Here is a 12,417-nt window from a genome sequence, read left to right as displayed (position 1 = left end):
TCTTACCTTCAGAGAGACTGGAACTGCTCTGTGCAAGCTGGATTCAGGAAGCCAGGGTTGATTTCCCAGGCCAACATGGGCCCAGCTCCAGCCCAGCCTTGCCCCGGAAGGACGGGAGTTTCAAAGGCAGTTGCTTCCCACCTGGGGCCACACCTGGGAGAGGCTGACTTTACCGGGGGGAACCCGTCGAACTGGCTGTCTCCCAGACAGCGTGGGCCCAGCCAGGAGGCCACCGCCTGTCTGCAGCCTGGCGCCTCTCCTGGCGGGGCCCTGCCCGGCCCCCACCCAGCCAGGCCCCCAGAACCAGGGTGGGAGCCAGTCGGAAAGAGGCCTGCTCCCCTGCCAGCGAGGCCTTGTGAGGCCCCCCAGGGCCCACTGTGGCCTGGGCTGGGTCTTGGGCGGCTGCTTCCTGCTTTATCTTTTTCTTTCACTTTGGGTTTTAACCCCAAAGCGAAACTAAAGACGGGGACAACGTGGGAGAGATAGTGAGAGTTAAGGGCTGAACACCTGACTTCTCACTTGGGAGGAGGGCCTCAACCTCAGCTTCAGTCTCCCCACTGATAAAACAGGAGGAGGAACTCGGCTAGTGATTTCAAGTGTCCTTTTAAACTAGAAAAAGGACAGAACTTCCCCTTCCTCATCCCCGCCACCACTGAGAACTGACAAGGAGTTGCAGAAATGACCAGAGGATGACCTTTTGGGTCATCCTTGTGGGTCTTCCTGTGGGCTTGTGGGAGGATGCAAAACTCTGGCTGCTGTGTGGAGACCCTCCCTCATCTTCCTGTCTTGTCTCTCTCCAACCTGTCAACTTTTTTATCCTGAGCAGCCCCTGGGACAGAGTAAAGTCAGGAAGACCCCAGAGATGAGCCCGACCCAGTCTTGGTACAAGAGGAAACACCAACAGCTGCCTGGAAACTCCTGACTCGAGGGTCAAGGCCATCTGCCAAGAATGACAGCAGCCCACCCAGGGTGGGTCCAAACTTCACTCTCTGCTGACCCCGGGGTGCCAGCCACGGTATGGCTAAGACCACTGCCATCTGTTTTTCAGAGTTTTTCCCCCTGGCTGGTTTACCACATCTCCCCACTGGTGAGATGGAGCCTGGTGACATGAGAAAGGCAGGGAGGGGCCTCCCCATCTCTCAGATGAGGAAAACTGAGGCTCGGAAAGGCACAGAGACATAGTGGCCAAACCAGAACTGGATTCAGGAGCTAAGTAAATATTTGCTGGACCAATGAGCTCACTGGCCTAGCTGCTGCCAAGCAGGTGTGGCACACACCAGAGAAGCAGAGAAAGGAGGAGTGTGAGTGTGTGTGTGTGTGTGTGTGTGTAGGGGCAGTCATCTCTCCCTGGAGACCAAGTCACAAACAGGTCCCCAGGTACCTATAACAGCATCCCTCCCCCTATCCTGGCTCCACTTCTGATGTGTCCCCCAACCCACCTCTTCCCTTCATTCCGCCCCCAACCATCTGAACCTTACTCCAGAGACATCTCACTGGCTGACCACTGCTGAGTGACACTGGTCGGCCTCCCCCTTTCTGGGCTGGATCAGCATCAGTTCAGTTCAGTTCAGTCGCTCAGTCATGTCAATACCTAACCACAGTGCTTTATAAAACATACAGATTTTCAGGATGCAAAAGAAGGTAATAGAATTTTAGGTGCGCAGATTCTTGGAAACAGCAATTCCACTTGCAGGAATGGCTCCCACAGTGATGCCTGCCCACATACATACGGCCGAGTGGGGAACGGTGTTCGTAACAGCAAGGCTGGGAACAACATAAAAGTCCCTGAGCAGAGGACCAGATAAACAATGGATGGCCCATCCACCAGCGGACTGCACGGCCACGCGCAGGAATACCTACCAGAGAGACAGTCTTGCGTGAAGACGACAAGGAACAGAACAGCAGGGGCAGCAGGCAGTAAAACCGGATGTACTGACGGACACAGCTGCCCGCGTATGCAGAATATTTCTGGAGGAAAACACCAAGCCTGTTTGACAGTGATTATCTAGGAGCTTGGGTGGGAGACAGACAACTGTCACTGGACATTTTTTTCCCCTACAAGTTTGAAATGTTTAACCACCTACGTGGATTGCTTTCTCAAGAGAAGCATAACTTTTGCACATAAAAAAAGAACTCCAGCAAAATGTACCCAGGGAAGCTTTCTTCTAGGTGACAGACATTGCATTCCCTGGGGGCAAGGCCCAGACATCTGGATTCTGAAGCTTCCTCAGGGCTGCTGGTCGCCGTGCAGAACAGGTGGTCAGCCTCCGAGAGCAGACGGAGGCCGCCTGGACACCACAGGGCTCTGGCAGGGAAGAAAGTAGCAGGGAAGACTCAGGGGGAAAAAACTTGGCCTTAAGGCATAAGAAAGACTTGAAGAGGGTTTTGAATACTCAACAGGTACAGTTGGGAGGGGGGAGTTCCTCCAGAAGGACTAGGGAAACTAAGCTGGGCTGGTAAGACAGAAAGGGGGAAAAGAATCTCTCTCCATATGGGCTACTGGCAAGTCCCTTCCCCTCTGATACGTGGTTCCCACTCATGGGAAAGTGAGGAGGCTGGGAGAGTTCCTTCCAGACTGATATCCTACGATATGCCTTTACTTTGTCTCATTTAATATTAAAGGAGGCAAGGAGGGTCCCCAGCTTAGCACATGGCCACAGGGCTCCACATCTGTGCAGACTGTAATCAAATATTTGGAGGTGGCAGAAAATTCAGGCCAGGATCTTAGGTACGGCCACCCTTGGGCGACTTCCATCCCCCTGGGGAGAAGCAGATGGCCTTCTGTAGAGATGCCCTCCCTCACCTTCTTGTTAATAATTAAGTCATTACCAAAGACCTCCTTTGTCACTCTTGAAGTTCAGTTTGTGGAGACTTGCTGTCTTGGCTTGCTTTATCATGACGCTCCAGGTTGAAGGCTCACAGGCTACAACAATTTAGGTGTTAAGCCTCATGCCCAAATTCCAGGGCTCTGCAGTGGAAAGAGCCCAGGGTGGGGGGAAGGAGCACTGGGGTGGATCCTTGCTAGACCCTGAAGGTTCGGTGGACTCTGGGAGGTCAGAAGCTAAGTCTCTAGATGGCTCTCCTGGTCACTGTATCCCCAGGCTCAGCTCATCACCTGGCACACAGCAGGCACTTAATAAATATTTGTTGAAGAAGTGAACAACAGCTCAGTCAGTAAATCCCAGAGTGACCTTGGTCAAGTCACTTTCTGGAAAATGAGGATGACAAGAACAGTAGTGATCTCCTAGGGCTGGATAAGAATCTGAGATAAGGTGGGTAAGTTCTCTGCAAATCAAAAACGGGCTACACAAACATTAAGGATCCAAAACTATGTGATGTGAACAAAATAAAAAGAATGAATATACCTGAGAATGATCACATTTACCACAAAGCACCTGGCAAGTGGTAAAGCACTGACCAAATGAATGACTACAATCGAAAGGGACAGCACAGGGGCGCTCTAGTTCACTCCTCCAATGTCTGCATAATTTCTCAGGCTTCTCAGGCTCAGTCTGTTCCAAAGGAGCACAAAAACCCCTCATCGAAACTCTTACCCTGCTTTCTGATATGAAAATTGTGGGAGCAGTTACAATTGTACCCTGTAAACCCCAAGGCTCAGAGAGTACATGCCAATGTATTCCCTGGTGGCTCAGTGGGAAAGAATTAGCCTGTAATACAGGAGCCGTGGGTTCGACCTCTGGGTTGGGAAGATCCCCTGGAGGAGGAAATGGCAAACAACTCCAGTGTTCTTGCCTGAAGAATCCCATGGGCAGAGGAGCCTGGTGGGCTGCAACCCATGGGGTTGCAAGAGTCGGATAAGACTCGTGACTTATCACTAGCACTGGCACAAGGGTCCCAGGGGTGTTTACTGCAGACAAGGGAGGAGTGGGGAGCGGGGCATGGAAGCTGTGCCAAGACCCCCAGCCAAGGCTCTGCTCAAGGGGGCACACAGAGGGCTGGCCACTGGTTTCCAAGCCGCGCTCTGTGACCAGCCACCGCTGCCTCGCCTGGTAGCCACTCACCCTCGCCTTCCCTCTGCCCAGTGGGCATCCCTGGCTGCAGCCTGGGAGAGGAGAACTGGGTTTCATCACCCGGCTCTCCTGTGGTGAGAGGACCTTGGACAAGTCCCTTCCTGCCTTTGTGGCTGGGCCAGGGAACACTCTCTCTCAGGGTGGGGAAGGAGGCCAGAGGAGAATTCCAGTGTGCCCAGTCATGGACGTGCCCACAGTTGGACCAGACACAGGAGGCCCAGCTCTGGAGGCTGCTCACAGCCTGGTGAATAAAACGGCTGATGTGAAGGCCCTTCAGTTCTCTGAGGCTTCCACCTTAAGGAATTCTGAGCTGGTTCTCAGGCCCAGTCTTCCAGGTCTTTAGAAACCACGGGGGGTGTGGGCTGTAGGGGATATATTTGTGCATGCATGTGTGCTAAGTCACTTCAGTCATGTCCGACTCTTTGCGACCCCAAGGACTATAACCCACCAGGCTCCTCTGGCTGTGGCATTCTCCACGCAAGAATACCGGAGTGAACTGTCGTAACCTCCTCCAGGGGATCTTCCCCACCTAGGGATCGAACCTAGGTCTCTCACATTTCCTACATTGGCAGGCGGGTTCTTTACCGCTAGCACTGCCTGGGAAGCCCAGGGGATGTATTAATTCAAGGGTCTCAATTCAAGGGTCAAGAAGGTTCAGATTCCCAGGACCCTAACAGTAGGAGGTTCCTTTCTAAGAAGGCGAGCTGAACTGGGAGAGTCAGTGTTTGCAGTCAGCCTTGGGTCTGAGCCACACGTTCCTTATCTGTAAAAGGGGGATGGTAAGTCTGTCTGCCTCAGGCTTATTTAGAGGATTTCACGAGAGCACCCATGGAGGCCCTGGCACAGAGCCTGGCACAGAGCAGGTGGACGAGCAATGCGCTCAGACTGTTATTTCCTGCTCCAAATAGCAACACCCAGCATCTTTCCCACTGGCCCATCAGGCCCCTAGTTGGGCTCTCCTCAGAGAACACACATCCTCTGCACCCCAACTGGCCCTTCCCCCTCCCATGGGCTCCACCTGCACCCCGCCCTCTCCCTTCTCCAGGATGCTTGCAAAGCTCCTCCCGTCACCACTTTCACTCAGTCCCACTCACACAGCCTGACTCATCTTGAAAAAAAGCCTCCAGTTTGCTGCTCTGGCTCTAAAACCTTCCATTCCATGGCTCTCCAAAGCCTCTGCTCTTCGGCTCAAGTTCAATGCGGCCTACAACCTTCTGGGCCCTCCCAGAGCGGCAGCTAAACTTGTCTACTCACTGTTTCCAAAATATGTGCTTACCATGTCCAGCCCCCGCACCTCTGCTTTTGGAGAAACCATCCCCAGGCACGCCAGCCCCAATGCCAGTCTCTGAATCCAGTCCCCCTCTCAAGGGCTCTTGTTTCCTCTGGCTCACGCTCACTTCTTCCTCCTCAGACAATGCCCTTCTTCAGCAGATGCTTAATTACAGACTGTCACACAGTCTCTCATAATTGTAGGCCTTGTCTCCCTTGTCAGAGCCTGAGTTCCCAGGGGCAGAGGCCCTGTCTGTCTGGTCTTTCCCATCCTCTCGGAGCCCGGCCCAGGGCTGGGAGGGCAAATCGCTGGTCAGAGAGTGTTTTCCAAGCCCAACTCAGCTAAGCCGGGTCCAGCTTCAACCACTTGGGACCACTTTTCTGGCTCTTGTCCTCTACACTGGCCAAACGGAGCCTCCGTGCACCAGCTCTCCCCAGGTGATCCAGGCCAGGGACAGAGAAATGTGGGAGACCTGGGCGGGGAGGCAGGGCGGTGGCTCTTGCCTGGCCCTGACATGGTCTTCTGGAGTGCTAGGCACCCCCTGTCCCTTCCCCTCCCTGGAACTGCTTCTTATAGTGAGACAAGCAACAATAATCTTTTAACTCCAGAATATAGATTTTTGTCTTCCCTGGTTCCCAGGAGTGGGCGGGTGATATACCAGCTGATTCCAACACAGGCTGAGGGACGGGAGGCAGCTGTGGCTCCCCTCCCACAGGACTGGGAAACCTGAGAACCTGAGAGGCACGCACAGCACACACCTGGACAACCTCATTCAATTCCTGTTGCTGACTGCACTGCACTCCTGCCCAGCTGTTCAATTTCATAGCCCCTACCCTGGCCAGGGCTGACGGCGTCTACTGCAGGGACTGAGCAGGGGAAGTTGGTAACCTCTTTCTGGAAACAACCAATCCTGCCTGAAACAAAGAGCACGATGAGGCACCAGTCTCCCCACCTGTCAGTTCGGGATCATATTGAGACCCGTATCACAGGACTGTTGCAATAATGCAGCGCGATAATGCCAGAAACCGCCTAGCACAGTCCCCAACACCCAGTGTGGCAGACACGCTTCCATGTCTTGCAGGACCTTTCTGATACCAGTTCACGTTCTCAGAGCAACGTGGGAGAAATGCATTTCCATCCCTTTCTGACCCAGAAGAAAAGTGAGGTGCAGAAAGTCGATCAGTCCAAGGTCACACAGCAGGGACAAGCCAAACTGTGATCCCAGGCCAGGAATCGCTCAGTTCAGTTTTTCCCCGAGTGCAATCCATAAGCCCTCAGCATCAGCCTCCTCCAGGGGGCTGGTTTAAAAAGCTCATTCCTGCCCCTAGACCTGTCAACTGAGACCCTTTGGGGATAGGCTCAGAAGCCTGAACTGTGTCAAGATGTGGAGCCTAAATTTTATGAGGAAACGGAGGCAGAGAGAGGCGATCTTCAAGGTCACACTTTCATCGAGTGCAGACTAAATTCACAATCTGACTCCAGCCAGAGGCAGCAATCACAGACTTCTTGGAAGAGGAGGCATGTGACTATGTGGCCTCCAAGGGAAGCAAGGTACCACGGGGGAGGGTAGAGCACACAAGGGCTAGAAGCAGGAGAGGCCAGGCAACAACTCAGTGTGGCTTGTGCTTCCAGAACCCCTAGGCGTGAAGAAATACATATGGAGCCTCCCTGCAGCCTGCCCTCCCCGGAGAGCCCAGAGAGCGCCACCTGAACTTCTGGGAGGAACGCCTGTTGTATGCAGGGTCTATGACCAGCAGGTCTACGGTGGTGGCCCTCTGGACATGTGTGGCTGCAGCTCAGGGTAAGAAAGTGGAGGAAGGTGGTGACTCAGTCCCCACCCGAACTCAAGCTAGTCTCTTTAAATCTGAGATGAGCTCAGAGGCTGGGGAAATGTCAAGCAAACCCTCCTGGCAGAACAAATGCCAGATGGAGAGAAGGTGGCCGAGGGGTAGGCTACCAGGCAGCAGTAAATGTGGAGCAACACTGTGGTTGCAGGGGAAGAAAAGTCAAGAGGCCTGGGCACAAGGCCCTCCCTGGGCCCCCTATGCTTCATTCACCTGTGAAACAGGGAGAACTCCACTGGCTTCTGACTTCCTCCCAGGACTGTTGTGGGGAACAATGAGCAAGGAAAGAGCCTGGCAGATTATACAAGGTCTCACACAGCGAGGGAGAGATTAGAGGATTACTGCTATTAACATCAGAACAGCCAGAAGGTGCTTTCCTGGTTACCTGAACCCCAGCCACAGGGGGGTAGTGGGAGAGGCTGGGCCTCTGTCTTGTTCCCACAAAGGAAAAAGGGATCCAGATATTACTTGGAGGTGAAGGCTCCCATTTATTAAATGCCTACTGTGTATTGCACACGTGCGCAGTTGCTAAATCGTGAAGGACTCATCGTGATCCCATAGACTGCAGCCCACCAGGCTCCTCTGTTCATGGGATTTTCCAGGCAATAAGACTGTAGTGGGTTCCCTTTCCTTCTCCAGGGGGATCTTCCTGATCCAGGAATTGAACCCATATCTCCTGCACTGGCAGGCGGGTTCTTTACCACTGGGCTACCTGAGAAGTCACCTACTGTGTACTAGGTATTTTTAAATATAGAAGCTCACTTAATCCTCACCATGACCCTGCAGTGTAAATATGATTATCTTGAGTCCAGATGAAGAAGCCGAAGTTGAAAGAGAGTAACTAGACCAAGATTACACCCGCAGTGAGTGGAGAACAATTAAAACCAGGCATTTTTGACTCAAAACCCCACACTCTTTCTTTCGTTTGGAACAGTTCCTGTAAGAGGCAGAACGTGTTGGGTACAGGGGCCCAGCTCAAGCACTGCCTCCTTCTGGAAGTGTCTCTGATCTCTTTGCCTGGGCAAGGTCTCTCTCTGATGAAAGCCCACAGTGTATCATCAGCACACACCTGGCAGCGCTCAACACATTCTGTTATTTTGTGATCACACGCACTTTTACAGGTAAGACGAGATGTAGGTACAAATAGGTGGCCCTTCAGTTACCTCAATATCCTCAAATGTCATTCATAATTAAAAAAATTAAAAAAACCACAGGTGTTTAAAAAAAAAATCCTCAAATGTCAGAGCTGAAAGTACCTCCAAGTCCACAACACCCAACTTCCTCATTTTTTTGAAGGAAAAATACAGATAGAGGAAGACACTTGTCTGAAGTCACACAGCATCTTAGCATCAGAGCCGAGAATAGAACCTTGGCAGTCTGCCACCCAGAATTTCTTTAGGGATCCATGATTTCAGAATCAGTCTGAGGACAAGGAAGATCATTCCCATGTTGCAGATACGGAAGCTGAAGCCCAGGGAAAAGCAGCCTCCCTGAGACGGTGCGATGTGGGGACCACACCCTGATCCTCCCACTTCTAGACCAGAAACCAAGCCCTTTCTCCTCCCCACTGCAAGAAATCTGTGTAACATGTCAAGCTCGGGGCCCACAATAAAAGGTCAATGGATGTTGGAAATTGTCATTATACACCAGTAAGCAGGTGACACCCGCCTGACTGTGACCGGTCTGGCAGTACTACAGAAGAGGATGCAGGAGTCCTGGCTGAACCCTCTGTGCTCTCTGGACCTTGTTTGTAAGACAAGGGAGCTATCATAGCTGATCTGATCTCCTGCTCCAAAGTTCTAGGATGTCTGAGGCTCCCTGACAGCGGACCCCAGCTGTCTGCGAAGCATCTCTCAGCCAGGGCCTTTGTTCCCCTGCTGTACTGGAAGCCGGCAAAGCAGGTGGGGCTCACAACCACAAACTGACTGACTTTATTCCCAAGTGCCACTGGACAAGCAGGACCACCCTTAAACAACAATGGGATGGAACACGGAAAATCCGACAGCCTCCCAACACAGACATCCCACTGGGCACACCACCTACCTTTACAAACTGAAAAACAACAACTGGGAATCGGGGCATAAACGGGGACAGCTGGTTCCCTGGCCTATTGGCAGGGCAGGTGTATTTCTGAATAATAGGTGGCAATGGACTTTGGGGTGAAGAACTCTGGACCAGGGCGTCCCAGGCCCAGATCCCCGTCCCAACTCTGCCATGAACTAGCCTGTGTGCCCATGAACTAGCTGCTTCCCCTCTGTGGGGCTCAGGTTAGAGCTAGGCTGGCAGTTCCCACAGTGTCTTTATAGATATTTCATTTGATCTTCATGACAACCCTGTGAGATTGACACAACTATTCCCTTTTTACAGATGGAGAAACTGAAGCTGGGAAAGGTTGAGGGTCTCATTCAAGGTCACAAGGTTTGAGGCTGGCAGACCCATGGCCCCAGAGGTCTTAGACCACCACGCCCAAACCTCAAGGGTGGTCAGGTGAAGAACAACTCCTTTCTCCCCTCACCCTGACCTACGGTCTCGGCAAGACCAAGGCAACATAAACCCTGGTTCACCTGCCCAGTCTGGTGCTTACAAGTTCTGGCCCCAAACCTCACAGCCCGGCTGCCTAGGAGGCCGCACCCCCCTGCAAAATTTGATTACTCAAGTTGGCAAGAACGCAGCCCCCACCCCCAGTCAGGTCTAAATAAACGCCCAAGTGATATCACATCCTGCTGGCTCCAAAATAGCCCAGGCCTTCCCACAAGCGATTCCAAAATGCCAGGCCATGCATGGCCGAGCGGGCAGGGATGCCCAGCCCGTGGCACGGTCCACACACACACAAGCAACTAAAGCAGAAGCCTCAGAGCAGGAAAGGCCCCAACTCCCACCTCTGCCAGACAGCCCGGCCCCTCTCCCCTTGCCCTCTTGGTGGGGAGTCCCCAGCGCCAGCCCTCGCCCCAGCGCCAACCCCATGGAGCCTCGGCCGCGGCCAGCCTGCGGGCGGACTCCGGCCCGACCCGGACACCCCACCACTCACATTGCTTCAAGAGCTCCAGACACAAAGCCATGAGGGCCGGATGGGGGTCAGAGACCCAGAGACCGGCAAAGACAGAAAAGGGGAGAGGGAGAGACACAGGAGCGGAGAGAAGGGGAGACAGGGAGACGGGGCAGAGAAAGCGCGGTGGGGGGTGGGTGGGTGGGGGGCAAGAGACCCCGGCAGAGGAGAAGCCTCAAAAAGGGGTCTGCAGCGCAAGAGACATCGAGCGGTGACACCAGCAAGACAGATGTGAGGACAGGGAGAGACAGGGAGAGCAAAGCAGGGGACCCCGACCCAGGGGGCTGGGGGGCGCGGAGTCCTGACAGAGAACAACGACTGGGGCACAAACCAAGGAAAGGCAGGGAGGGGGTACGGAAGTCAGGGAGCTGGGGAGCTTCGGGGTTCCCAAGTAGAGACCCCAAGGGATCAGAGGTCCCAGCGTACAGGGGGGACACCAAAAGAGGCAAAAGCCTGCAGAAAGGAGGGCTAAGAGGAGGCAAGACCCCCGGGGTGTGGGGGACAGATGGGAGGATCCCCAAGGGATGTGCGGGGAGTATGAAAGGTGTTCTGAAAGAAAGCCCCCTCCCCACAAGATGAGAGGGCGCTCAGAGAGGGAGTCCCGAAGAACAGGGGCGCTCCGAGAGGGAGACTTTGAGGGATGAGAAGAGCGCTTTGAGGGGGACCCGAGATCGGGGAGCGAGGGAGGGGCTGGGAGGCAGCGCGAGGGCAGAGACAAAGAGACAGCGAGCCAGGGAGAGACAAAGCGGGCGGAGCGGGGAGATGGGCCCCAGGGTCGGTGGCTGGACAGAAGGACGGAAGCGCGAGCGGGAGGGAGGACGGACGGACGGACAGACTGGGAGGAGGGCGGGGGCAGGGCCGGGCGGGGGCGGCGCCCGTCTCCTCGCGGGGCCGCGGCTGCTCTGAGCGGCGCTGGGCGGGCCCCAGGCGTCCGGGCTGAGGCGGCGGCGGCGGCGACGACGTGGACCGGACAGACCGACGAAGTGACGGACGGGCTGGCGGCAGCTGCGGCCAGCGGCGGGCACTCACCCTCCTCCCTCACGCGGCCCGGCCCGAGGCTCCGGTTTTGTACGCCCGAGGGGCGGGGCCTCTGGGTTAAAGCCCCGCGCCGGCCCCGCCCCGCCCCGCCCCCCGCGTCAGACGCGCGCGCGCGTCGCTCGGGACTCCCGGGGCGGGCGGGGGCGCGCGCGGCCCTTTCGGCACGTGGCCCGTCGCGCGCGCCCGGCAGGGCGGGTGCGCAAGCGCGCGGGGCGCTCAGTCCAGCCCACGCCCAGGCCGCCCAACCCTGCGAGGGAGCGCGCGCCCACGTCAGCACGCGCGTGCCTGAGCACCCGGGACTCCGCCCCTCCAGCCGCCCCCACCAAACCGGTTCCAGCTGGAACGAGACGCATGCTCCCTGACGAGCGAGGGGCCCGGGAGTCTGTACCAGTTTATCGTGGCTACACCTGGATATTCCCCAGGGGAAGCAGAGGCTCCGCACAAGCGGGTCGTCTCACCTGTGTGTGGTCAAATTAGCCTCCCAATACTATGGACTCTACGTCCTAAGGGTTTCTAGTGTCCCCACCGCTCCCTCCTGGTTTTGCTGTGCTCATCTGGGGTCTTGCAGGTTGGGTTCTAATCCCTGCTCAGCCTCAGGAGGGCTCTGTGACCTTGGACAAGATGTTCATTCAACTTCCTGAACCTTAGTTTCCTCTTTAGTAAAATAAAACCATTACATCCACGATACCTTGGAGGGCCAAGTGCAGTAGGAGCTGTGTAAATTCCTAAGTCACTCCCTTCACAACTCATGGAGCTTCCCCACTTCATTGAGTCCCCGCCTTGCCCCTGTGAGTCCCCCTACTCACAGTCTGGGCCCTTGCTCCGGGCCTCATCCCTCTAGGCTGCACCTACAGTAGGTCTACCATCTGCATATCCAGTTTCTGCTCCCCGACCTGCCTTGCTAAGTGACCTAGACAAGCCCCTGCCTTTCTCTGCACCTCTGTTTTCCAAATGTAAAATGGAGAAAAATTTACTGAAGATGATACAGTCTTTCCAATACCACTGTTGTGATTTTTGCATAAAGTTATAATGATAACAGCGGGCTGCCCTGGTGGCTTGGTGCTAAAGAATCTGCCTGCAACGCAGGAGATGCGGGTTGGATCCCTGGGTTGGGAAGATCCCCTGGAGAAAGAAATGGCAACCTGCTCCAGGATTCTTGTCTGGGAAATCCCATGGACAGAGCAACCT

General features: G+C 54.9%; 1 protein-coding gene across 9 annotated transcripts in view; it reads right to left on the bottom strand.

Moving 5' to 3' along the window:
• Positions 1 to 12,417, bottom strand: part of DLGAP4 (DLG associated protein 4) — a 201,913-nt gene that overhangs the window by 55,625 nt on the left and 133,871 nt on the right. For 2 of the 9 annotated variants that reach the window (XM_059893035.1, XM_005214713.5), the window contains exon 1: positions 10,174 to 11,263. The exons of 4 other annotated variants lie outside the window; for them this stretch is intronic. Coding sequence is in view for 2 of the 5 variants with exons in the window: in XM_005214713.5 (XP_005214770.1) it covers positions 10,174 to 10,204 (31 nt within the window). In the remaining 3 variants the exon portion in view is untranslated. Of the gene's footprint in view, positions 1 to 6; positions 1,437 to 10,024; positions 10,125 to 10,173; positions 11,264 to 12,417 lie in introns of those variants that run through there. 3 more of the 9 variants (XM_059893037.1, XM_010811464.2, XM_025000603.2) reach the window with 3 other exon arrangements.

The sequence above is a fragment of the Bos taurus genome, chromosome 13 (genome assembly GCF_002263795.3).
Source record: "Bos taurus isolate L1 Dominette 01449 registration number 42190680 breed Hereford chromosome 13, ARS-UCD2.0, whole genome shotgun sequence".
NCBI classification, from domain to species: domain Eukaryota; kingdom Metazoa; phylum Chordata; class Mammalia; order Artiodactyla; family Bovidae; genus Bos; species Bos taurus.
The sequence above is the reverse complement of the archived record's forward strand: the minus strand, read 5'-3'. Positions and strand labels throughout refer to the sequence as shown.